Source organism: Oncorhynchus nerka, linkage group LG16 (assembly GCF_034236695.1).
Source record: "Oncorhynchus nerka isolate Pitt River linkage group LG16, Oner_Uvic_2.0, whole genome shotgun sequence".
In the NCBI taxonomy this organism is placed as follows: domain Eukaryota; kingdom Metazoa; phylum Chordata; class Actinopteri; order Salmoniformes; family Salmonidae; genus Oncorhynchus; species Oncorhynchus nerka.
The window spans coordinates 33826152-33852950 of NC_088411.1; the positions used below are offsets into that span (position 1 = coordinate 33826152).

Consider the following 26799-nt stretch of genomic DNA (forward strand, 5'->3'; position numbering starts at 1 on the left):
GGTGAGTACATGTTTCACCTTGCTCTAGAATACACTGTGAATTTAATTAGTCTGGCAATTTCTCAACAATAATGTAAATTATAAATAAACAATACCATTTTTGTCATAACATTTTGGATTTTGAAATTTGATGGAGAATATGTCTACTCATAATGCTTAATTAATGTTTCCACAGGAGTTTCAGACCATTGAAGGCGTTCTCGAAGTGGGAAGTATAGAGGTCTACTCTGTGTTTAGCTCTGTCCAGAGCGGCATGATCGACCATACTACTGGGCTCAGTCTCCTGGAGGCTCAGCTCATCACATCTGGCCTCGTTCTGCCTCAGTTCAGGATGAGTCTGGAGCTGGACGAAGCTTACCATCACAACCTCATTGACGAGGCCACCTGGAAGCAGCTCAGAGAGCTCAACGAAGCCAATCGGAGCATCCTGAGCCCTCCGTTCTCTTCAGAACCTCTCCCTGTGATGGCAGCTCTTAGAGAGGGGGCCGTCTCTGAGCGCCTCGCCATGAAGGTTATAGAGATCCAGCTGGCTACAGGTGGGTTGAGGGTGTCCTACACAGGTGATGTACTGACCCTGGAGAGGGCCTTTCAGTTTGGCCTGATCCCTGCACCTCTGTATGTCAAGCTCCTGGAGAGACAGAACACATGGAAGGACCTGATCAACCCCGGCACGGCAGAGAAGGTCTCGCTCACCCAGCTGGTGCAGAGGAGTGTGGTTGATGAGGAGACTGGACTGCGACTGCTGCCGGTGAAGAAGAGCCACAATGGGGGCATAGAGTTGACATCCGGAAGGGAGATAAGTGTACTTAGGGCGGTTCATGAGGGGTTGATTGACAGAGAGACTACGTTGAGGCTGCTGGGTGCTCAGCTGTTTGCAGGCGGTATCGCCGACCCCAAAACAGGCCGTAAGCTCACCGTAGAGCAAGCCCTGTCAGAGGGCTTGATCGATCAAGACACTGCCAGTGGGATACTGAGCCAGCAGGCCCAAAACGGAGGCATAGTGAACCCTCAGAATGGCAAAAGGCTAACGGTGGATGAGGCTGTTCAGTGTGATTTGATGAGCTTTAGCAGTGCACTCTTGCTGCTGGAGAAACAGAAGGGGCTCATGGGACTTTTATGGCCTCACTCTGGTGAAATCTTGACAGTTTCCACCTCTTTGCGGCACGAAATCATCACCAGTCAGCTTGCATTCAAACTGCTCAGCAATAGACAGAAAATAGCATCCCTTTACATACCAGAAAACTCAGAGGTAGTGGATATTAACTCTGCTACTCAAAATGGTTTCATTGATGTACACACAGCAGAGGTATTGAAAACCATTGAAATACCAGATGTTTTTCCTGATGTTGATGACCTTAATGACAGATTTTCTAACTGGCTGATGTTGAGAGAGCTTCAGATTGGAGGATCCCATCGCCCTACAGATGATAATGAGATTGATTATGAGAACATAAATACCCCATCTTCCATCGAGGCAAAACAGTTATTTATCTCATACCTCACAATGAATAGTTACATGGATCCAAAATCAGGACAAAGGCTTTTAATATTCGATGGACAGTTGACTAAAATGGCAGAACTTTTAGTTGACATTTCAGTAGAGACAACTGGAAACCAGGCATACAACACTGGACCTGGTAATGCCACTTTTGAGGACATTTCACTGAAAGAAGACATTTCTGAAGATTCAGAGATGTCCTTTGATAGCAATACTGAGGATTTTGGATATTTGCACATTAACGAGGAAACAGATGGAACAATGAAAGACCATCATGCTTCAAATTTCTTCAAGGAGGAGGAGTCCGATTATAAGCAATCTGACAATCAAGCATTTTCTAGTAATGTGGTAAAGGTGGTAGCACATGATGGAACAGAGGATTTTCCTTCAGCTATTGACTGTGTAAACAATACCACTCTGCCTGATTCTGACATTAGCATCTATCAAAAGAACACCAGCAGTATAAGTCTAGCACCCATTGGAATTGATGTAGAATCCTCAGATAATCAATCAAAAGAGACTTTCACTGGAAGTTCAGCCACACAAACTCCTTCCACAGACATGAGCTTGCCCTCAGGTGCACTGGATTGCAAAATGATGATAGCACACGATTACACAGAGAAGTTTCATAGCTCTGTTAAGAATACCAGACAGCATGATTCTGTTTCGTCTGATGGCCCATCACCCTTTGAAATTGGTTTAGAAACCTCAGATAAAGCTTTATATAATCAATCAAAAGGAGATTCAGCCACACAAGCCATGTCAGAAAGCTCAACCCGTACTAAATCATGCTCAGTGAGTGGCAAAGACATTAGCTTGCTAGCACAACGCGTCACAGACGAAGCATCTGTAGCTGTTCATTCTGAAAAGAATGCCAGACAACCTGATTCTAAAGACAACGTTTTGTCTAATAGCACATATCAAAAGACCAGAAACAGTACAAACCCATCATCATTTGAAATTGGTGTAGAAACTACAGAAATACCTTCAGATTATCAACCGCAAGAGACCGTCAATGGAGTTTCAGCTTCAGAAACTGTTTTGGAAAGCTCAGCTCCTCCTAGATTGTGCTTTGTGAATGACACAGACATGCGCCTGACATCAGGTGCCAAGGATTCTAAAAAGGTGGTGGCAAAAGGCCTCACAGAGGAAGCATCTGTAGAGGTTAGCTCTTGTAAAAATACCCGTACGAGCCCAGCGCTAACTGAAATTGATTTAGTCACCTCGGAAACTTATTCAGATAATCAACCAAAAGATACAGCCAATGGAGTTTCAGCCACACAAACCATTTTGGAAAGCTCAACTCCTAGATTCTGCACAGTTGATTCTGAAAAGACTATCCAGCAGTCTGATTCTGAAGCAATTGTTTCGAAGAAGAAGAAGATAAACAACACAAGTGTAGTACCCTTTGAAATTGATGTAGAAACCTCACATATAACTTCAGATAATCAACCACAAGAGGCTTTCACTTTCAATGAAGGGTCAGCCACACAAATCATTTTGGAAAGGTCAACCCGCCCACTATTGTGCTCAGTGAATGACGCAGACAGGAGTTTCCCCTCAGCTGCACCAGATTCCAAAAGGATGCCAGCACAAAAGGAATATTCTAGCTCTGAAAACAATGCACAACATTCCAAAATGGAGGTAGGACACGGTTTCAGAGACGAATCACCCATATCTATTGACTCTGAAAAAAATACCAGGCAGCCTTCCTTTGAAATGGGGTTTGTGTCTGACAGAATCTATCAAACCAACACAATGAGCACAAGCCCAACACCATTTAAAATGGATTCAGAAACAGATATTGCTTCAGATAATCAACCTAAAGGGACTTTCAATGGAAGTTCAGCCACACAAACAGTACTGAAAAGCTCTACTTTGTGCCTGCCCTTGGCCTCAGTTGCACAAGGTTCCCCACAACGTCCCACATATCCAGTGACACCTGGCTGTGAGACAGACAAGGACACCAACTCTGAGTCATCGCTATTGGCCACTGTATCGACAGACACCCTTGACACGACCACAGCGTTTCCATGCACTGAAGAAGTAGTGTGGGACAATACAGATGAGAGAGGACTTGCGACCCACCTTCTCAGACCCCAAGTTGAAGAGGGTGGCATTTTGTATATAATTTCTGAGAAACGCTGTGATCTTGACTCACCTTTTGATAAGGGCCTTGTGGATGAGGAGACGGTGTTAGAGGTGTCGGCATTGCAGCTCCACAAGGGAGATGTGTTAGAGGAAGAGAGAAGCACAGTGGCAACCCTGAAAGAAGTTGTGTCTAAAAGCTCCATATCCTCCCAGATAGCCCTGCAGATCATGGAACAGCACAGCATGTTGGGGGGTGTACATAACCCCAAGTCTGGATGTACTATTAGTGTGAGTGCAGCACTAGATTCAGCGATGATTGATGATGATTTGGCTGAAAAGGTCCTTCACTCAGACCCAGTACACAAAGCAATCATCCACCCTGATAGACACTGTACTCACAGCATTTCATATTCCCAGAGTCTGGGCCTCATAGACAATGATGAGGCTGAGAATTTACGGCAGCATCAAACAGACAAAAAGCTGTCGGTTTTGGTTCTTGATGTCTCTGATGAGGAAGAATGGATAGAGAATACGGATGGACATGCACGGGAAGATCTGTATGCAGAAGGAAGCAAAGAACAGAACTGCGATTCACAGAAGGCCTTACTACCTTCATTCACCATTAGTCATGGGCCTGTATGTAGACAGATCATATCACCTATCCTGTCAGATCAGGTAACAGAGGGACGTGTCATCCATGAACTTGAAACAACATCTTCATTAAGGGAAGATAGTGCCTCATATTCCCCCACTAGTCCACTGTCAGACATTGTCCCCGGGTCTAGAAATTCCATCCAAAATTACATTTTGTCAAACAGATCAAACTCTCTCAGTTTGAGCGATAGTGGAGATAGTGGAGCACCTCAGCGCCAGGCTGAGGAATTGAGACAGACAGAGGAAGACGGTAGCAGTTCTCTGAGGAGAGACACTGATATGTCCTGCGAGGCGGTGGGCTTCACTCCGGGTGATGGGCAGCTGGGAGCAGGATACCGTGAGATAGTGGGGGACCAGACTGTTAGTCCTGTTCAGAGTGACTCAGGCGTGTCCTGCTCATCACATAGTGATTTGTTGTCTGATGAAAGGAAAATGGAGAACACTGTTCAGGCGCCAGCCAGCCAGCTAGTGAAGGAGTCAGACCGGAGAATAGATAGCTCATCACCAAGAGATTTGTCTGGCGGTGTAACAAGCACAGTGTCCGGAGATGTGGGTGTCAGTGGTGATAAAACTGTAATAAATGGTGATGGAGTTTCATCGTTTAACACTGTGTCACCTCAGCGACCTCTAGTGAAGTCAGAGAGGGATGTTGGTGGCGAAATCGAGCCCACATCCTCTCAAAACGGGTATAGTCATAGTAACCCCACCGTTCAGAAAAAAACTCCAGTGCAGTTGACAAACTTATCTGATTTAGCTATTGTATCCAGTGTACATAGCATAAAATCAGGCAGTGACAATAAAGACAGCTACGATATAGGTGATCAAGAGCAGTTAGAAACTGCTCCCATTAAAGAGATATCTAGCACAATCACCCCTGATCCGACACTGACTGATAAACGCCTGCCAAATTCAAACGCTAATGTTGAAGCTAAAGCTAATGACAGGGTTGAATCAAGCAGGAGTGGTGACAGCAAACCAGGGAGACAAGCAGGCTCATCTGATGATGGTCTCTCACAGATTACTGATCAAGCGACATCACAGACAGGACAGACAAGTAGCAACGATACAAGTTTGTTGTCAGCATCAACAATGACCCCAGGGAATCCATCAAAGGCAAAAGAGCCAGGTATGAGATCAGATGTTAAACAAGATGAATGTGGTTCTGTTGATAATCATCCCCAGCCGATGGCCGCTAATGCTCAACCAGACTCTCACTCCAATACACCCTCAACGTCAGAAATGACCTCAGGGCATCCAGTAAAGCCTGGCCTCGGATCAGAATTTACATGTAGGCAGAATCAATGTGGTGCTGATGGGAATCATCCCCATCTGATGACTGTTGATGTTCCACCAGACTCCATGACACATGATAGTGTCCCACCACCTGCGTTGGCGATCTATACTGCTCTAAGGAATGGTTTAGATGAGCTGGTGAGAATGAGAGTGGAGGGGGCAGATGTCGATGACTTGCAAAAAGCTGAGACTCAAGCAGTGGAGGACATCATCAACCTTATACAGGATAATCCACAGTCCCATGGAAGAGGTTTTGGTGAGGAGACAGATGCAGCGCCTGGGCTTATGATAAGTAGTAGCCCAGATCTCCTCAGGGATCTGTTGAAGCAGGAGCCTCTCCGTTCAGGTAAAACTAGTCCGGAGGAAGAGGAAGGGGAACCCCTCCATGAAGAAACCCCTCCATCTGATGTGACCCAGATTCAGTCTCGGCTTCTGCAGGTTCTTCAAAGTGTATCCTCAAGCCAAGACCCTGCCATGCTCAGAGATGTGATAGGAACCTTGAGCAGTATTCTGGGCGGTGCTCCTCACGAGGACAGGCCACACAACCTGGAGATCCTCCAGGAGGAGGGCTCATCAGATGAGGCTGAAGGTGCCGTGGCAGATCCCATGGAAGCTCCTGACCTATGTCAATCTACAGAGGTTGAAACCATTTCAGACACAGGCAATGCTGAAGCAGTTCAATCTAAAGTCAGGGTAAGTTCATGTTCGAAACACATATAAATGCCTAGAAAAGAACTATTCTTAATTTATATGACATATTATGTATTGATTATGTATTATTCATGAATATGATGTATTTCCAGCAACAGTACTCCACCCAGGATTATCTGGAGTGTGTTGGCAGACTTCAGGATCATGCAGATGTTCTAGAGGAGATCATGAATGTCCTGTCATCCCAGCAGGGCTCTCTGAGTAACAATATGGAGGAGTTGCAAAGTCATCTGGATGAATCTCAGGTTTGTTATCACATACACAATGTAATACAAGTTTAGCAAAAATACTATCCATACAGTTGAAGTCGTAAGTTTACATACACTTAGGTTGGAGTCATTAAAACTTGTTTTTCAACCACTCCACACATTTCTTGTTAACAAACTATAGTTTTGCAAGTCGGTTAGGACATCTACTTTGTGCAATTTTTCCAACAATTGTTTACAGACAGATTATTTCACTTATAATTCACTGTATCACAATTCCAGTGGGTTCGAAGTTTACATACATTAAGTTGACTGTGCTTTTTAACAGCTTGGAAAATTCCAGAAAATTATGTCATGGCTTTAGAAGCTTCTGATAGGCTAATTGACATCATTTGAGTCAATTGGAGGTGTACCTGTAGACGTATTTCAAGGCCTACCTTCAAACTCACTGCCTCTTTGCTTGACATCATGGGAAAATGAAAAGAAATCAGCCAAGACCTCAGAAAAAGAATTGTGGACCTCCACAAGTCTGGTTCATTCTTGGCAGCAATTTCCAAACACCTGAAGGTACCATGTTCATCTGTACAAACAATAGTACGCAAGTATAAACACCATGAGACCACACAGCCATCATACCGCTCAGGAAAGAGATGCATTCTGTCTCCTAGAGATGAACGTACTTTGGTGCAAGAAGTGCAAGTCAATCCCAGAACAACAGCAAAGGACCTTGTGAAGATGCTGGAGGAAACAGGTACAAAAGTATCTATATCCACAGTAAAACGAGTCAAATATCGACATAACCTGAAAGGTCGGTCAGCACAAAAGAAGCCACTGCTCCAAAACCACCATAAAAAAACAGACTATGGTTTGTAACTGCACATGGGGACAAAGATCGTACTTTTTGGAGAAATGTCCTCTGGTCTGATGAAACAAAAATAGATCTGTTTGGCCATAATGACCATTGTTATGTTTGGAGGAAAAAGGGGGAGGTTTGCAAGCCGAAGAACATCATCCCAACCGTGAAGCACGGGGGTGGCACGGGGGTGGCCATCACAAAGCCCTGACCTCAATCCTATAGAAAATGTGTGGGCAGAACTGAAAAAGCGTGTTTGAGCAAGGAGGCCTACAAATCTGACTCAGTTACACCAGCTCTGTCAAGAGGAATGGGCCAAAATTCACCCAACTTATTGTGGGAAGCTTGTGGAAGGCTACCTGAAACGTTCGACCCAAGTTAAACAATTTAAAGGAAATGCTACCAAATACTAATGAATGTGTGTGAACTTTTCACCCACTGGGAATGTGATGAAAGAAATAAAAGCTGAAATAAATCATTCTCTGCTATTATTCTGACATTTGACATTTTTTAAATAAAGTGGTGATGCTAACTGATCTAAGACAGGGAATTTTTACTAGGATTAAATGTCAGGAATTGTGAAAGCCAACTACATTTAAACACAGGTTAAGATGTATGTAAACTTCTGACTTCAGCTGAATGCTTGAATACACAATCAGAACTCTCCCTCAGTGAAATAATATGCAACCTACAGGTACTTTCTAGCCACTTCAATTTCTCTCTTTATTTCTGTTTCTAAGTTTCTCCTCCTTGCATTGAGCATCTGTCTCAATATTCACCCACTTCTTACATGTCACTTTCCTATTTTCTGACTAAATTCACCCTGTTTCTAGTCGTTGGAAGCACATCTCTCTACACTGTCTGGCTTTCTGACCAGAGATCTGGACATAACCAAGCAGCTGTTAAAGTCTGCCAGTGAGCTTGTTCCCACGCATATCCACCAAGATCTGGCTTCAGCCTTTCGAGAGTTGCAGCCAGTTTTTGCAGACGTTTGCCAGATGTCTGCAGAAAATAATCATGTTCTAAGGCAGGCTATTGATACAGGAAAGGTCAGTGTTTGTTTCTCATTGTTTGGATATACACATGTAGGATCTTAGTTTGAGCCAGTTTGCTACAGCAGGAAAATAATCATGCAGCAACAGGAAATGTGAATTATTTTGTAGATTATAGTTAATGGATATTTTTGAGGTGGTTGATACATTTTTCAACCAGAAGCCTTTGTAAACCTCAAATATACTACAAGTTTTAAATTTCCTGCATTGCAGGAAAGTTCTCCTGCAACAGGGTGATCAAATTAAGATCCTACATCTGTAGGAAGTTGTGTTACTGAACTGCAGTAAATACGACGTAAATACAGTGAGTCTTCATTGTGTTTTTCAGGCCCAGTTGAAGTCAACATACCATGATCTCCTCAGTACCCTTGATAGACTATCAGGCTGTATTCATGACAACTCTGAGATGGCCTGCAACCTCGACATCCTGAACACATCTGACGTGGACACAGTGAAAGACATGATCCAAAAGAACAAGGTATATTTTAATACCTTATTCTCCATGTTCCTTATTCACCTAGAGTTGTCAAACACAGTATTTGAAGGTTATATGGATGAAAATAAATAAAAGTTTGTTGTTTTTCCCTTGAATGACACAATATATTGTAATAGACATTGCATGTATGCATTACATTTAAACATCCAATGAGTTGTGTTGATTGATTCCTACCACATCCATGACCTCCTCTGTCTGTGTTTCTAGGGCATGGAGACTAATCTGTCAGGGACCCACAGACATCTGGAGGACACTGCGTTTGACATCCAGTACTTTATCTCAGAGCATGCTCAGTTCCTGAGTCCGACCCAGAGCAGGCACCTCCTCAAATCTCTCAGCGCCACCCAGAGGGCGTTTAAGGAACAGATGGAGAGGGTGGCCAAACAGAGACGTACCCTGGAACATCATCTGGAGATCAGAGAGGACGAGAGTCAGCAGAAGGTTTGGAGCCAAATTACTATTTTACAATTAGGGCCATTGCACCTTGGAAAGAGTCGCTTTCAGTTTGTTGAGAAAACTATGAAAATGTATTGGTTGAAGTGAGGTGAGCATGAGAGTGAAGTGTGGTTGTTTATGTATTTTATGGATATATAAACTAATTATTGTATTGCTATATATTTTTGAATATCTATAACATAATATTGTATGTCACTAGAATTCATTAAGTAAGCTTTAGAATGATGTGCTTTGAATGTGTTTTAATTAGAAATGACTCTATTTGCATTTGTCTTTTAACAACACAAAGATCACTGCTTGACCACTGCCAAACGCTAACCTTTCTCCTGGTCGTGTTCACGTTTCACAGGCTTCAAGACACCTTTGAACTCTAAACACCAGATGATAAACTCAAAATGCATCTTCAGTGGGGGACGTTTTCCCCCACCAACCTCAGTCAGCACTAACACACTTGTGAATGTCCTATTGCTGTCTACTGGACCCGTCCTCCTTCTTTACCAAGTCAGAGATCTGGCTTGTTGTGTGGCTAGCATGTTTACAGCATACTCAGACCATTGTCCTAGGGGGTTGACTTTCTATAAATGTCCGGGTATGATTAGTACGTAACATGTAGTGTAAACTGAGACCTGTTGGGTGGAGTGTAACATAGTAACATTGATCTCTGATATGTGCAGGACATGGAGGAGAAACAGAAGGTGCTCTCAGACAAGCTGCAGGAGCTGTGTGACAACCTGACCAATACAGAGAACCGTCTGATAGGCCATCAGCAGCAGACCAAGGGTGCAGCGAGTGTGGAAGACCTGCAGCATGTGCAGCAAGAGCATCAGGTTCAGTAAAACATGCTGGTTAACTAGTCAATCAATTGCATCTGAGCTTCAGAGTGTACGGCTACAGTATTTTTTCTTTTTTTATCGTATACTTAAGTGATAATGCCAGAGAAGCCGGTGTTGTTAGGACCGAGACGAAGTCGAGGCGCTATGCGTTCTATGGAAAATAATGAACAATGTGCAAGGTGTGTTCCACGACGCGCTAACTGAGGTGCATTATTTTCCATAGAACGCATAGAGCCCCGAGTTGATAATCCATTTTTTACCATGGCCACTGGGAATGGGAATATATATATACAGTACCAGTCAAAGGTTTGGACACACCTACTCATTACAGTTTGTCTTTATTTGTATTATGTTCTACATTATAGAATAATAGTGAAGACATCAAAACTATGAAATAACACACATGGAATCATGTAGTAACCAAAAAAGTGTTAAACAAAACAAAATATATTTTATATTTGAGATTCTTCAAAATAGTCACCCTTTGCATTGATGACAGCTTTGCACACTCTTGGCATTCTCTCAACCAGCTACATGAGATAGTCACTTGGAATGCATTTCAATTAACAGGTGTGCCTTGTTAAAAGTTCATTTGTGGAATTTCTTTCCTTCTTAATTATTTTGAGCCAATCAGTTGTGTTGTGACAATGTAGGGTTGGTATACAGGTTGGTAAAAGACCAAGTCTAAATTATGGCAAGAACAGCTCAAATAATCAGGGAAATATCAAGAACTTTGAAAGTTTCTTTAAGTTCAGTCGCAAAAACCAGCAAGCGCTATTATGAAACTGGCTCTCACGCTTGCTGGTTCTCCTCTGCCGCTTGCTGTAGAAATTGCAGCCCAAATAAATGCTTCACAGAGTTCAAGTAACAGACACATCTCAATATCAACTGTTCAGAGGAGACTGCGTGAATCAGGCCTTCATGGTCGAATTGCTGCAAAGAAACCACTACTAAAGGACACCAATAAAAAGGAGAGACTTGCTTGGGCCATGAAAGACCGCTGTAAACCTGTCCTTTGGTCTGATGAGTCCAAATGTGAGATTTTTGGATGGATGATCTCCACATGTGTGGTTCCCACCGTGAAGCATGGAGGAGGAGGTGTGATGGTGTGGGGGTGCTTTGCTGGTGACACTGTATGTGATTTTTTTAGAATTCAAGGCACACTAAACCAGCATGGCTACCACAGCATTCTGCAGCGATTTACCATCCCATCTGGTTTGTGCTTAGTGGGACTATCATTTGTTTATTTTTTCAATTTAAAGTTTTATTAAGTTCTTGTTTTTCAAATCAACCAACACAACACATTCCACATTCACAGATGTGACAGGCTTAAAAAAATAATACTAATAATAAATAATAGTTATTTTATATATATATATATATATATACACACACATACATACATGTACATACACATACACACAAAGAACAATTAAAAATGAAACATTGCAGCAGCACTATCAAGGTTCTTATTAGCTATTTCTAGCCTTCGCTGAGACGACGAGCAAATAATTCGTTTTTAGATTTTACAGCACCTTACACAATGTATCTCCCCATTCACTCTGTCCAATTTGAAATATAGTTGACTAGTGGAGACCAGAGTCTATCAAACTTGGGCTGTCTCTTGTGGAGGTCATAAGTGAGCTTTTAAAGAGGGAGAACGTCAACAATCTGGTCAATCCACATTTTAAATGTAGGAGAGGTATTAGAGGCCCACAATAGAAGAATACATTTCTTAGCATAAAAACATTTTTTCTGTCAGGATCAAGAACAAAGTCCTGCTGGGCATTAAGAAGATAGATACACGGGATCATATCAAACTGTACATCTAGTATTTTCTGTGCAGCAGTATGTATAGAATCTGGCAATCTCTCTACAGCTCCAAAATACATGCATATAGGTTCCACTTTCAGAGGTACATCTTTTACAGTTAGGAGACATGTCTGTTTTCATTCTATGGAGTCTCAAAGGAGTGTAATAAAATGTGTACAAAAATGTGTAATTAGATTCTTTCATTTTTACATTAGTAGAGGAGAAGTATACCCTGTCGTAAACCTCTGCCCATAACTCATCACTGATAGTCAGACCAAGGTCCTTTTCCCAGATTATTTTCAAAGGAGTAAAGGAGGAGCCTCCTTTCTCAGAAAGGAGTCTATAGATGTAAGATATTTTGCCATTAAGGGATTGTGCTGTGTCAAGAAGGGTTTCAACTTCGTTCAACTGAGTTCTAAACCTCCTCTTGGAAGTAAATGAGGAAATTACATGACTAATTTGAAGATATATATATTTTTTAATGGGATCTTGGCACATTGAATTCACTGCAGAGCTCTTGAAAGGATTTCAGTGTAGTGGTTTTCTGATGAAATAGATCTGAAAAGGTCCTGATTCCTAGAGTATGCCAAAGATTAAAGTTGGCATCCCTCAGGGCTTTTGGCAAGTCTGGGCTGCCTACTATAGGCGAGTGAGAACATATTTGGGAGGAAATGCCCAGGTATTTCTTACAGTCCCTCCATGCTAGTAGGGTGCTGTAAATCACAAAGGTTGGCCCACTTCACTAATGTTATTAATGAATATAATTGAGCTTAGGGGCAATGAACCACAGGATTATCATGTGTTGTTTAAAAGGACAAAGACCCAACACACCTCCAGGCTGTGTAAGGGCTATTTGACCAAGAAGGAGAGTGATGAAGTGCTGCATCTGATGACCTGGCCTCCACAATCACCCGACCTCAACCCAATTGAGATGGTTTGGGATGAGTTGGACCGCAGAGTAAAGGAAAAGCTGGCAAAAAGTGTTCAGCATATGTAGGAACTCCTTCAAGACTGGAAAAGTATTTCAGGTGAAGCTGGTTGAGATAATGCCAAGAGTGTGCAAAGCATTGACAAGACAGCCTACAGGGAGGAGGTAAGGGCCCTCGGAGTGTGATGTCAGGAAAATAACCTCTCATTCAACATCAACAAAACAAAGGAGATGATTGTGGACTTCAGGAAACAGCCCCCCCATCCACATCAACAGGACAGAGGAGAAGGTGGAAAGTTCCTCGGTGCACACATCACGGACAAACTGAAATGGTCCAGCCACGCAGACAGCATAGTGAAGGAGCTGCAGCGCCTCTTCATCCTCAGGAGGCTGAAGAAATTTGGCTTGTCACCTAAAACACTCACAAACTTTTACAGATGCACAATCGAGAGCATCCTGTCGGTCGATATCACTGCCTGGTACAGCAACTGCTCTGCCCACAACCGCAAGGCTCTCCAGAGGGTAGTGAGGTCTGCACAATGCATCACCAGGGGCAAACTACCTTCCCTCCAGGACACCTACAGCACCCAATGTCACAGGAAGGCCAGAAAGATCATCAAGGACAACAACCACCCGAGCCACTGCCTGTTCACACCGCTATCATCCAGAAGGCGAGGTCAGTACAGGTGCATCAAAGCAGGGACCGCGAGACTGAAAAACAGCTTCTATCTCAAGGCCATCAAAGTGTTAAACAGCCGTCACTAACATAGAGAGGCTGCTGCCAACATACAGACTCAAATCTCTGGCACTTTAATAAATGGACTTAATAAATGTATCACTAGTCACTTTAAATGACACCACTTTAATCATGTTTACATATTATATTACTCATCTCATATGTATATACTGTACTCTATACCATCTACTGCATCTTGCATATGCCGCACGGCCATCGCTCATCCATATATTTATATGTACATATTCTTATTCATCCCTTTACATTTGTGTGTATAAGGTAGTTGTTGTGAATTTGTTAGATGACTTGTTAGATATTACTGCATTGTTGGAACCAGAAGCACAAGCCTTTCGCTACACTCGTATTAACATCTGATACCATGTGTATGTGACCTATAACATTTGATTTGATTTGAGCTGTCATCAAGGCAAAGGTGGGCTACTTTGAAGAATCTATCATCTAAAATACATTTTGATTTGTTGAACACTTTTTTTTGGTTACTACATGATTCCATGTGTTATTTCATAGTTTTCAATGTAGAAAATAGTACAAATAAAGAAAAATCATTGAATGAGTAGGTGTGTCCAACTGTTTGACTGGTACTGTACATTTTACGGACATAGTATTAACATTTAACATTTAAGTCATTTAGCAGACGCTCTTATCCAGAGCGACTTACAAATTGGTGCGTTCACCTTATGACATCCAGTGGAACAGCCACTTAGTATATTTTACAATAGTTCTCTTTTGTTTGTTTTTAGTCCCAACATTCAGCTCCACTCAACCCCTCCCATCTATCGCTGAAGACCATCCAGTTTTGATATCTATTTGCCATATATTTTTCAACTGTGCTGTGATGTTTCACAAAATGTTTCACAAAACTATCAGCCCTAGCTTGCCGTTATGAAAATCGAATTCAACAATGCCAATCATTTCAAAAGCAGCTCAAACATAGAACATGTGCGAATTAACTATAGCCATTGAATTCTACAGTGCAAATATAGCGTGTGTTATAGGGAAATAATGCACGTTCTAGAATGCCCTTCAAGCCAATCAGAAACAAGTATTCAACAATACCATGGTATAAACAGTTATACACATTGTTTTACAAATGTATTGCTATTATACTGAATCTTGTTTGATGGGTTCACCAATTTATAAATGAATATTTATTTTATTATGTTTTCTGCATCTGTGTTTGTTAAATGTTAAATGTCCAGGCCTTGCAGAAAGACATCTTGACCAATGGCAGTGCCTTGAATGAGGTCATCAGTAGCTCCAAGAAGTTCCTGGATGAGAATCGGTCTAAGCTGACCCCAGATCAGATCATTGCCATTGAGAGCAAGCTGGAAGACGCCAAGAGCAAGGTCAAACTTATCAACCAACGGGCCGAGGAGTCAAGGAAAGACCTGGAGAAGTCTGTGACCACTGCTATCAAACAGGAGACTGAGAAGGTTGGAAAACATATTGTATTTTGCATACTTCAACATTATCCATATGTCTGGACCTGAATCGTGACAATTCAACTTTCTATTGTAGGTAGTTTACAGTAAAAGATGGATCCGCTTAAAGACACATGTTACTCTGCTTGATGATTGCCTACTTAAAATATCTATGTCAAAATGTATAGATCTCATCGATTTAAACATGTAACTTAAACATCTTTTAACTCTCTATATTCTACCTGTTTAGGAGGCTGCGGTTGAGCAGCTTGAGGAGAGCAAGAACAAGATTGAGGGTCTGCTGGACTGGATCAACAACATGGGGAATGAGAAAGTGATGGGGGGCGAACAGACAGACCATATGGGTATACAGAACGGGAACATGGCGTTGCAGTCGGAGACCTCGGCCAAGAACATTCTGGGTGAGGATGATGACCCCAATGGAAACAATGGAAACGCTTTCCAGACTACAGACAACGACACTGAGGGACAGGCCACAGGGAAGACCCCAGAATTGGACCTGGAAATGCAGTATGACAGAGTCAAGGTAAATGAACCTATTCTCTCTGGTGGTGCTTGATTCATAGTGGCTTGTTGTCACTTAAATTCATTGGATACACATGACTCAGGTCCCTTTTTCTAATAGCTGCATTGACCTTCTCTTTCATCTTTTCAAGTCACATTGTCACACAAAATACTTTTGTATTGAAATGCGATTTTTCCACTTTATTTTATATTTGATATGCATCTTTTGTCTTGTGTGTTAAATTTCAGTTTTGATGTTTATCATGTGATCATTTTCTGTATTATGTTCTGTAACTTTGACAATAAAGCTTTTTGAATTTGAATGGACTCTCTCTCGCCTTTCCAGGCTCGTCACCAGGAGATCTTATCCCAGCAACAGGAGCTGATCATGGCCACCCAGTCAGCCCAGGCTCTGCTGGACCACCAGGCTCATGCCTTGTCGCCCACGGATAAGGACAAGCTCCAGAGGGACATCCAGGAGCTGAAAGGACGGTACGACTCTTCCCTTACCCAGGCAGAACAGCAGATGAAGCAGATGGTCCAGGTTCAGGAGGAGCTGAAGAAGTTCCAGGGAGACTGTGAGGAGTTTGAGGGCTGGCTGCAGCAGGCCGAGGAGGAGGTGGAGGAGCTGGGAGCCCCTGCTGGAGCTCTCAACGACCTCACAGAGAAGCTCCGGAGACAGAAGAGCTTCTCTGAGGACGTCATCTCCCACAAGGGAGACCTGCGGTTCATCACCATCTCAGGACAGAAGGTGTTGGACGTGGCGAAGGCCTGTGGACGCATGGACCCTGGTGGGAAAGATGCCCAGCTGGAGGTGGATACCACTGCAACCTGTGCTGCTGTGAAGGAGAAGCTGGACTCAGCTGCTGGTCGCTTCAAAGCCCTACACTCTCAGGTAAACTCTATACCAGTACTAGTAAGACTGTTTTAGCCCTCTGAGCTAAAGCCTAGTTAATGATCACATGCACGTTGTTCACTGAACCACATTGGTAGCACCAGGAATGAATGAGAGCCGATTGAATGGATTTTTTAAAAGGAATGTAATAACCTATTCACACCACACGGGGGAAGCATTTCTCTTTGAACAAAATGAAAACAAAGGAGCTATTGTTCTGTTTCACAACACTGGTTCACTCTCATATTGAGAAGGAAAGGTTGATTTTGTGTAACCCTGCATCTTAAAAATAATTCAGTTTATATGCTCTTTCATTATACACTAAATTGTTGTCCTGCTTTTTTAGATGCTGATAAGAGAGTAGGCGGTCAATGCTCCATGCATTCAAAGTTAGTAACTACCATAGCAATCAACATATAAATTCATTTATTTCAGTGCAATGATCTTGGCAACAATCTCAGAGACGTGGTGGACAAGTACAAGAAGTATGAGGACTCGGCTGCTGGTCTCCTGAAGTGGCTCAACAACTCAGAGGAGGACGCCAGAAGGCAGCAGTCTGAGGCCATCGCTGCCGACCCTCAAACCCTACAGAAACAGCTGGAGGACACCAAGGCATGATGAAACTCTAAAAATACACCTTTATCAACACACATCACATAACAGACTCAGAGGTAGAGGGCAAGTGGAGGAATAGCTGTTTACACAACAGCTTTTTTTCAGAGTTTACTCACTGATGGCTCTGAGAACTGAATGGGTTTAGAGGTCATTACACTGCTTCAGACTCCCCTCTCCATATACAGTGTTTCCACTCACTTTAAAACAACACTGCTATTTATAGGTCCACATTCAAACCTCCCAGCAGTCCGAAGACACGAATAGCTTAGCCATGGGTACATTTGCTTGCGTATGCCTTTGAGGAGGGGTGGAGGGTGAGGGGGTTCACGATTGGAGTTGGACTGGACAGAGGCGTAGAGAATGCCTATTATCCTGAAATAGATGATGTACCTGCAGTACATCAACATTGAGTCCAGCTCAGCTAGCTTGCAAATGAAAGTATGTCATGTAGTGAGAGAGGGAGTCTTGTTTCATTACATCTCTCTAGGGAGTTGCATTGCAGTGACTCAGAGATATAGAGAGATTGGAGACGCCTGAAACTCAAGAATGTAGAAGTGTCTCTTGTGGTTTTGGTAACAAAATCATGTCAGAACAATGCTATGTTTCCCTCGGAGTGTGAAGCAGTGCAGCAAACTGTATGTACAGTTGCAGTAGTATAGTTCCAGTATTTGAGTGCTTGAATGACACAATTCATTTTTAGATGCTTATACATAATAGTTGTCCCTAGCTTTAAATCTGTATAATTACAGCATTTTTTGTAATGATATAGTATAGCTGGAGTTAAATTATACAGTATATCTATATGGAGCAGTATGGCTTGTCTGTGACACATGTTGACTGTCATGTTGACTGTCATCGATCCTCTGTGTCTGTGTTTGTCATGGTCAGGGTCTGCAGGGTCAGACTACTGGTCGTCAGACTGCTGTGGAGACACTCCGCAAAACAGCTGACTCTCTGGTCACTGCCCAGGGGGACTTGTTGACCAATCAGGACCATATCCATGAAACAGTAGGTAAGTGATCAGACTAAGTATGGATTCTCATCCAATGATATTTCGAGAAATGTTTATAATGAAATACTTGATAATATAGTGAATATTTACAATGAAATACTTGATAATATAGTGCCACAGCCAATGTGTGGTTACTATCATTGACACCGTGAAATAGCAATTCAGAAATGTTGGAGTGAAATAGTAGTATTGGAATGTTAAGTCTGTTTACCTTATTCCTAATCATATTGCTATTGGCCGACTCTCAAGTATTCTTTGTATGTGCTGTATATTTATGATACAGTAATCTCTTCCATGTGAATGACCTTAGCTGGAAGGTCTTACAGAGAGAACAGTGAAACCCCTGACTTGAGTTGCTCATAATTCAAGAATTGTTATTCCAAAGTGGTATGAACTTTTACCAGTGCCAAGCATTGACCCAAAACCATTGCCTCTGCTCTTAGATGATATTGTGGAGAGGTATGACAACCTGTCTAAGTCAGTGAGTGATCGTAATGAGAAGCTTCAGATCACCCTGACCCGCTCCCTGAGTGTCCAGGATGGCCTGGATGAGATGATGAGCTGGATGGAGGGAGTAGAGGAGAGTGTGAAGGAGAAAGGACAAGTCCCTCTGGACTCAGCAGTCATTGGAGATGTGCTCAGCAAAGAGGCAGTATGTACTGTAAACATTAACTTTGCAGAACTGTTTTCTGCCAGTCAAATAGACAGAACATCATTATCACCATAGCTTCACCTTAATGTAACTGGGCATTTTTGCTCAACAGTTGATTCTGGATGTGTATCTACCACAGGCGGCTGGTTGCACCTTAATTGGGGAGGAATGGGTCATAGTAACGGTTGGAATGAATGGAATGGTATCGACACATCAAACACATGGTTTCCTTGTGTTGGATACCATTCCAATCACTTCATTCACGTCATTATGCGCTATCCTCCCCTCAACAGCCTCCTGTGGTCTCTACATTGACTTCTACAGATGATGAAACCTTAACTATGAAACACTTTTAAAGCATTAGAATGGCTCTAAAATCTAATTCAACCATTGTGTTTCTCTTCCAGGCTCTGGAGCAGGATATTTCCAGTCGCCAGAGCAGCATCTCTGCCATGAAGGCCAAGGTTAAGAAGTTTGTGGAGACAGCTGACCCCGCTGCAGCGGCTCTGCTGCAGTCCAAAATGGACGCCCTGTCTCAGCGCTTCTCTGACGCCTGTGACAAGCACAAACACAAGCAGGGCCAGCTGGAGCAGCTGAAGGACAAGGTGGAGGAGTTTGAGAAGACAACGGAGAAGGTGCAGCAGTTTGTGCTCAAGCGCTCTCAGGCCCTCTCTGAAACAGACGGACCAGGGAAAAACGTCAACGAGCTCTCGCAGCTCATGCAGGTAGCTAGTCATCAAATATGTTTCATCCTTTGAACATGTTTTCAGCAGAACATATTTTCTAAAAGGATATATGTTCATTTAAAGCGGCAATCAGCAGTTGAAATAAATATCAGTGGACTCCAAGACCCAGTTTCAGTAAAAAACTGAGGGATGGGGCTGGAGAAATGCAACCACACTATTTGATTTGATTGAACCTTTATTTTACTTGGCAAGTTAAATAAAGGCTAAGTAAAAGTAGTGATGCCTCTAGCACTCAGATGCACCTCTGTACCACTCGGAGCCCATAGACAGGGCCATGGATGCAAAAAATACCCATCCATGATATCGCAATGATAGTTTTAACCATGTTTGGAGGCTATATAGTGTTTGTTTACATTTACATTGTTTACAGTATAACAAGCTGATATTTTGAGTTCTGATGTGGTACGACAGTTGAATTAAGCTCATGAGGCATTTCTAAGTTATATTCTTTAAGAATCACTTGGTACATATCATTAAGTCAAAAAATGGATGTAACAACTGCAGATTGCCCCTTTAATGGCACATGTTCAACCACACACTGCTCAGTAATGATCTACTAACTATTTTAATGTTTCTGTAGGATACTAACACTGAGTTGGCCGAACATGACAAGGATGTGGAAATGCTGCAGATGCTGTCAAAGGAACTGGCCAATATGGGTCCAGAGGGAAGCAAGGCCCAGATTCAGAGCAAGATGGACAAACTCTCTGACACCTTCAATGCCTTCAAAATCACAGTGAAAGAGAAGTAAGTGAAGATGCCGGTTGCAGAGCTAACTGCTGGTCCTCATGTGTAGGTTACTGTGGGGATACTTCTCATTTGACAAAGGACACACATGATTGTTTTCTCTTGCCTGTTGATAGTCTTGTTTTGGCATGTTTGATATGTCTCTTTAATGTGATGTGACTGGTTGTCTTCTCCCTTCCCTGACACAGAGAGGAGGAGGTGTCTTCCTGCCAGGACCAGCTGGGAGACTTCAGGGCTGCAGCCGGAGCTCTCAGGACGTGGCTGGAGGAGACGATAGAGAAAGTCCCTGTGGTTCAGCCAACCAGCAGTGAGCAGAGTCTAGGAAAGGACCTGCAGAGAGTCAATGTAAGTCAGCAGACAGACTAGTCTTGTATTAGCTAGGCTCCCTCACTTACAGTATGTACATTATGGAAATGGTATATTCTACCCAATGATATATACAAACCCTGGATTGCTGAAGCCAGGCATTGGCCATTGAGATGCTTTGAAGCCACCCTATTGGGACTCCCCATTAGGAGCAGGAATTCTAAAATGTCAATTAAATGTTTCAAGGACAAAATTCATTGTATTTAAATATTGTTTTGTTGTAGTAACATTAGTAATCTCAAAATATTACTTTAAGGAAAATGGTTTCATATCATTTTTTATTTATTTTGATGTTTATCTCACATAATATAATTTAAAAGTATGCATTAAGGTGTCTGTAATAGAATAAAATACATTAATAAATGCATTTCTATAGCTTCCTAAATATCTTCTACAATGTGGTAGAGTGCCAACATGGAGACACACAGCGTCCCCTGTCAGTCATCTAGTGTATATATAAATCGTTGGTTCTACCCTGGTTCTTAGTGCAAAGAAGGACAACTGCATAGCTAAGTTACAAAGGACCAGGTGAATGTGCAACTTGTTCTTCAAATGGCCTTGATAGAAAAGTTTAAATAACTTGTGTTCTCACGTCTCAAATCACAGGCTTGGCACTAAATGTGTTTTGTAACGGAGTCAGAGAAGTGCGGTGCGATATATTACTATTTTGTCCTCCCTAACTTCACAGTAGTTTCCATGCCAAAGTAATACAAGGATGTGAAGTGTTTTACATAGGAGTCGTCAGGGAAAAACGTCCAATCTGATTTGAACTGTTACAGCGTGTGTCACTGAAAAAACTATTAAAGGCAAGAAGAGAGTGACAAACAATAACAAAATAGGTCAAACGTGAAAGATTAAAACACAAATCCCTCAATGCTTAATAACACATTGGCATATTGAATCATTTGTGTCACGAGAAAAAGCACAGATTAAAATGAAATACATTTTAGTCTGGATGATGCAACGCTCCAAATGTCCTTTGTTTGGCCCTGCCTCTCACAATAAACACTCACTCATGACAAACTCATTCAGTGTTCTCTCAATGCAGGTATGAAAATTGCAGCCCTATTCTGGATGGCGTTGTGTAAACTATGTTATTGGTTTGATTGATCTCTTCTCAGGCTCTAATGGAGGAATGGACAACCAAAGGCTCTGCTGTCCAAGATATAAATAGCAAAGGATCTGCACTATGTAGCCTCATCAGTGTTCTCACATCTCCAGCCAAGACCAAGATGTCGCATAAGTCAGGTACTCTCAAAATGTTTGACTCCCTCGGAGCAGTTTGGGTAGTGTTCAATAATGAGAAAACAATGAAACTGAGAGATTGTTGATTGCAACACATTTTGCTACACTGTACAGATGTAGGATCTTAATTTGATCACCCTGTTCCTGGAGAACTTTCCTGCAATGCTGTATTTTAGGTTTAAAAGGGCTTCTGAAGTTTGTAATTCCCACTTTGAAATTTCAGGCTTGATTTTGCCTTACAAAACGATGTATCAGCCCCTACAAAAATGTTCATTAATTATAATCCACAGAGTAATTCACATTTTCTGCAGAATTGTTTCCCTCTGTAGCAAACTGGCTTCTTCTTTGGGGTTTTAGGCTAGGTTTCTGTATAAGCACTTTGTGACATCTGCTGATATAAAAAGGGCTTGATAAATACATTTGATTTGATGAGTGGCTCAAATTAAGATCCTACATCTGTACGCTACAAAACATGATCCTGATATAAATGTAACCACACTGATCATACAGTACAATGATCTTTTCCATGTATTAAACACCCCAATAGAGTTTAGTTTTCTTTTGACATTTGTACTTAACAAATAAGATATTTTGCTTTTTATTGTTTTGCAACCAGCTGTTACTAACAGTGATGGCCCCGGAAACCATGCCTACCTAACTAATAAAGGTACATTTTCTCTACCAGTATATCGTGTTAGGAATGTATAAATACAGTGTTCCAGACCTGTACATTATCATAACAACATATCAACTCATCATCACAAAGGTACATTTAATGGCTTGTTAGGTTGAAATGATCTGTTTGAGGTCTTGGCTTGATCTAAAGGACATTTAGAAATCCTCCACAGAGCTGGGAAGGATACTGTACTTATCCTTGGTTCTCCCTACTGGAAATGTCACGTTTTTAATCTTCTTATTGCATTTCAGTGTTTTAAGAACACGAGTTCAATACGTTTTCTATATACCTCCAATAATATAAAAAGTCATTTCAAACCATCTGTATTTAGATCACACTGCAAAACAATATAACACAATACATTCACCAACACATGTTTGATGTGTATACATTTCCAGTAGGGCTGTAACTACTTACAGCAATGCCTTGTCCAAGTTATTGTTGTTATGAAAGGCAACCTGTTTAGTGTCTAACACTCTGACCTCTAACCACACACAGAGCTGATGGTGGTACAGCAAAACATGTCGTATATCAACGAGGGCCACAAGAGTCTGGGAGAAGTGCTGAAGGGCCGGGCTACAGAGCTGTCTGTCCTGGTGCAGGAGGTGACAGAGGCCCAGAAGGAGACAGACACCATGATAACATGGCTGCAGGATATGAAGAAGACAGCAGCATCCTGGAACTCTGCGTCCACAGAGAAAGACACCATGAAAACACAACTGGAGCAACAGAAGGTAGATTCAGCCAAGGCCTGGTCTGCATAGAAACTTTCTACAGTGTACTACTTGTTGTCATTACGTTTTATTGCAGTAGAGATTTAATCCATCCATCCAGTGGTATCATATAAAATACCACATTTTATTCATGGTGTGCAAAATGCTCTGTGGGAAGCCAATGTTTCAGGCAGGCGCCTCTTGTCTCTAGTCTTTGCATCTCAGAGTGCCTGAGGAGCCAATAGGTCAAATATATGATGGTTTTAGTCAAGCGATATATCTCTCTTTTTCTCAGGCCTTTGAGGAAGACATGAAACAAAAGCACGAGCAGCTCCAGAAGCTGAGAGAGAAGCTTCTCCATCTGATTGAGAAACACCCAGACTCTCCTGAAGCAGCAAAATGGAAGCAGATGCTGTCACAGATAGGTATGCCGCAGAGGAGGCTGGTGGGTGGAGCTATAGGAGGATGGGCTCATTGTAATGGCTGGAATGGAATTATGGGATGGAGTCAGACATGTGGGTTCCATATGTTTGATGTGTTTGATATTGTTCCATTTATTCCTTTCCAGCCATTACATTGAGCCTCTCCCCCTATAGCTCATCCTACCAGCCTCCTCTGGTATGCAGTATGCACCATCCCATCTATCTGTTTCCATATGGTTAATATCTACTGTATCAATGCAGAGCGCTTTGCCTAGTGTCAGTCCAGTCCACACATCCGCTCCCCCTTGTCAGTATACCTGGCCTCCCCCTCACCTACAGACTTGGCACACTCCTACAGCTAAACCCTAATCTGTGGGGGCTGTGCAAAGTTCAAGTTGCAGGGGTGTTTTGTGCTGACAGTTGTTTGTTCTTCAGATACTGCCTGGGCGGATGTGAGCGGGTCGGTGGAGGACAGGAAGCAGCGTCTGGAGGAGTCCAACAGGAACCTGGACGTGTTTCAGACCACTGAGCCGCAGCTCCGCCAGTGGCTCTCAGAGAAGGATATGATGCTCAGTGTCCTGGGGCCCCTCTCCATGGACCCCAACATGCTCAACACACAGAAGCAGCAAGTCCAGGTACTTCACTATGGGGCATATTAGTTACCTTTTAAATTATAACCACAACGCACAGTTCAATGTCAATGTCCCTTACTTCAGACGTAAGCTAATGTTAATGATTTTTTGTCTGCTGGCCAAATGTTAAGGTGTGCCAGAATGAATCAAAATCTATTAAGACCATTTTGCACATTATGTTCAGTATTAAACACCAGGCTTGCTCTTTATTCATTTCATGTTGACTTTCCCCTCTAGATCCTCCTGAACGAGTTTGACAGCCGTAAGCCACAGTTTGACCAGCTTCACGAGGCTGCTGCTGCTATCCTGAGCACATCAGGCAAGCAAGACCCCTCCTCTGGTGGGAAGGTGGTGAAGGACCAACTGGCCGCCGTCACCCAGAAATGGCAGGGCCTGACTGGGCAGCTGGGCCAGAGAGCCGGCCTCATCGACCAGGCCGTGGGGAAGTCAAGCCAGTTCCAGGATCTGCTGATGAGCCTGAGCCAGAGCGCCGCCTCACTGGAGACCCGGCTCAACAGCCAGCAGGCCCTTAGCAGTCAGCCTGACGTGGTGAAGAAGCAGCTGGAGGAGGCTAACACCATCTCTGGCCAGCTGAGTGAGGAGAGGAAGAGGCTAAAAGAGGCTGAGACCCTCTGCTCTGAGCTTTCTGCCCTGGTCACGGAGGACTACCTGAAAGCAGGCCTAGACAGGCAGCTGGAGGGGGTCAACAAGCCTTTCAAACAGTTGGAGGACAAAGCAGGTTGGGCTTTGATTTAATTTGCCTTCATTTTGTTATATGATATGTTATTTCTCTTTAATGAGAAGCTTTAGGCTATAAAGCTGTGGTTTAATGTCTGACAATTTGACTGCCATTGAAGGAATTTCATGATGTGGGAGGCATTGCCATTCTGAATTATACATGTATGCTTTGTTCCTCTGCCTCTAAATCACAAAAATGTACATGCTCTTCTTTAGGGAAGCGGATCCAGCAACTGAACTCCGCATTCGCAAGCTCCCAGCAGTTCCACCAGGCCTCCAAAGACTTCCAGGGGTGGATGAACGGGAAGCTCCAGGAGCAGTCTAAACCCCAGGCCATCTCGGCCCAGGTGGAGACCCTTCGGCAGAGCCTGAAAGAACAGAGTGCCCTGCAGAAGGCCCTCAGTGAACACGAGGAACCATACTGCACCATTGTCAGGGAGGGAGAGACCCTCCTCCAGAACACTGACGGGGCAGAGAAGGTGGCGATGCAGGGCCAGCTGGCTACACTGCGCTCCAACTGGGACGATGTGAAGAAGAGCTCGGCTGAGCGCCAGGATAAGCTCCAGGGGGCGCTGCAGAGGGCCCAGAAGTATCACGAGCACGCTGAGAAGCTCCAGTCCTGGGTCCAGGAGTGTGAAGTCAGGGAGGGCAGCGTCAGGCTCAGCGTGGACCCAGCGGAGGTGGAGAGCTCCATCTCCCAGCTGAAGGCCATCCAGAAGGATGTGGACAAACACAGAGGCCTGGTGGAGCAGCTGAACACTGCAGCTGACAGCCTCCTGGAGGTGGCCAATGCAGACACGGAGGTCGTCAGGGAGGAGAAGGCGGCCATCGGGCAGAGCGTGGACCGGGTCACGGAGGGGGTCCAGAACAAGAGAGAGTCTCTGGAGAAGATCTCACAGAGGCTGAAAGAGTTCAACGACACCCACAATGAGGCCAAGGGCCAGCTGGCAGGGGCTAAGAAGCAGCTAGATGCCCACACATCACTGGGGGTCCAGGCCTACAGCAACAAGAACCTGACCAACATGAAGGCCCAGCAGAAGAGCCTGGATGGAGTCAACACCCAGGTTGAGCACCTGAAGAGCCTTGCCCAGGGCCTGGTGGCTGATGTCCCAGAGGCAGACGGGGTGACCGACCTCCTACTGCAGGCCGACAGCCTGGAGAAAGAGCACGGCTCCCTCAGCAAGGATGTAGGGGAGACCTGCTCCACCTTGGAGGGCAAGCTGCAGGGCATCGGGCAGTTCCAGACCAACATCCGCGAGATGTTCACCCGCTTCGCAGACCTAGACGACGAGCTTGACAGCATGGCTTCTGTGGGCCGTGACCTGATCACCCTTAAGGAGCAGCAGGACGGTATCAAGGGCTTTGTGGAGAAACTGCAGGGGCTGATGGCCGACACGGCTCGGGGAGGGGACAGCTGTAAGAAGATGCTGGAGACTGAGGCCTCCCCAGACCTGCTGGGGCTGAAGAGAGACCTGGATGGTCTGAGTAAGCAGTGTGGCAAGCTGATGGACAGAGCTAAAGGGAGAGGGGAAGAGGTGGGGAGCACACTCACCCGTCTGGATGAGCTTTACTCCAAGCTACAGCAGTTCACCAGCAAACTGGGCGGGGCTGAGGTCAAGGAGGAAGGTCAGGGGTCAGTTGGCATGGAGACTGATGTCATCAACCAACAGCTGGAAGCTTTCAAGGTAAGATGCCAAGTAAATGTAATTCCTAGGCCTTTACTGTATTATCAGTCTTGGTTGCCAACACATGGT

At 43.6% G+C, this 26799-nt stretch overlaps 2 protein-coding genes across 14 annotated transcripts in view; both read left to right on the forward strand.

Annotated features, from left to right (window-relative positions):
- Positions 1 to 26799, forward strand: part of LOC115144392 (dystonin-like) — a 129202-nt gene that overhangs the window by 56943 nt on the left and 45460 nt on the right. For 12 of the 13 annotated variants that reach the window (XM_065002625.1, XM_065002630.1, XM_065002626.1 and 9 more), the window contains 17 exons: positions 9985 to 10137; positions 14840 to 15073; positions 15312 to 15608; positions 15933 to 16481; positions 16917 to 17093; positions 17985 to 18108; positions 18552 to 18760; positions 19168 to 19485; positions 20087 to 20253; positions 20442 to 20598; positions 21741 to 21867; positions 22481 to 22531; positions 23039 to 23274; positions 23549 to 23678; positions 24111 to 24310; positions 24545 to 25046; positions 25262 to 26730. In XM_065002625.1, the coding sequence (XP_064858697.1) occupies positions 9985 to 10137; positions 14840 to 15073; positions 15312 to 15608; positions 15933 to 16481; positions 16917 to 17093; positions 17985 to 18108; positions 18552 to 18760; positions 19168 to 19485; positions 20087 to 20253; positions 20442 to 20598; positions 21741 to 21867; positions 22481 to 22531; positions 23039 to 23274; positions 23549 to 23678; positions 24111 to 24310; positions 24545 to 25046; positions 25262 to 26730 (5100 nt within the window). The remainder of the gene's footprint in view (positions 1 to 9984; positions 10138 to 14839; positions 15074 to 15311; positions 15609 to 15932; positions 16482 to 16916; positions 17094 to 17984; positions 18109 to 18551; positions 18761 to 19167; positions 19486 to 20086; positions 20254 to 20441; positions 20599 to 21740; positions 21868 to 22480; positions 22532 to 23038; positions 23275 to 23548; positions 23679 to 24110; positions 24311 to 24544; positions 25047 to 25261; positions 26731 to 26799) is intronic. The other variant, XM_065002627.1, reaches the window with a different exon arrangement.
- On the forward strand, positions 164 to 9756 carry LOC135561153 (uncharacterized). The gene is made up of 6 exons (XM_065002286.1): positions 164 to 4805; positions 5598 to 6229; positions 6340 to 6492; positions 8687 to 8836; positions 9062 to 9295; positions 9718 to 9756. The coding sequence occupies exons 1-6, from the start codon at positions 164 to 166 to the stop codon at positions 9754 to 9756; spliced, it is 5850 nt and encodes a 1949-aa protein (XP_064858358.1).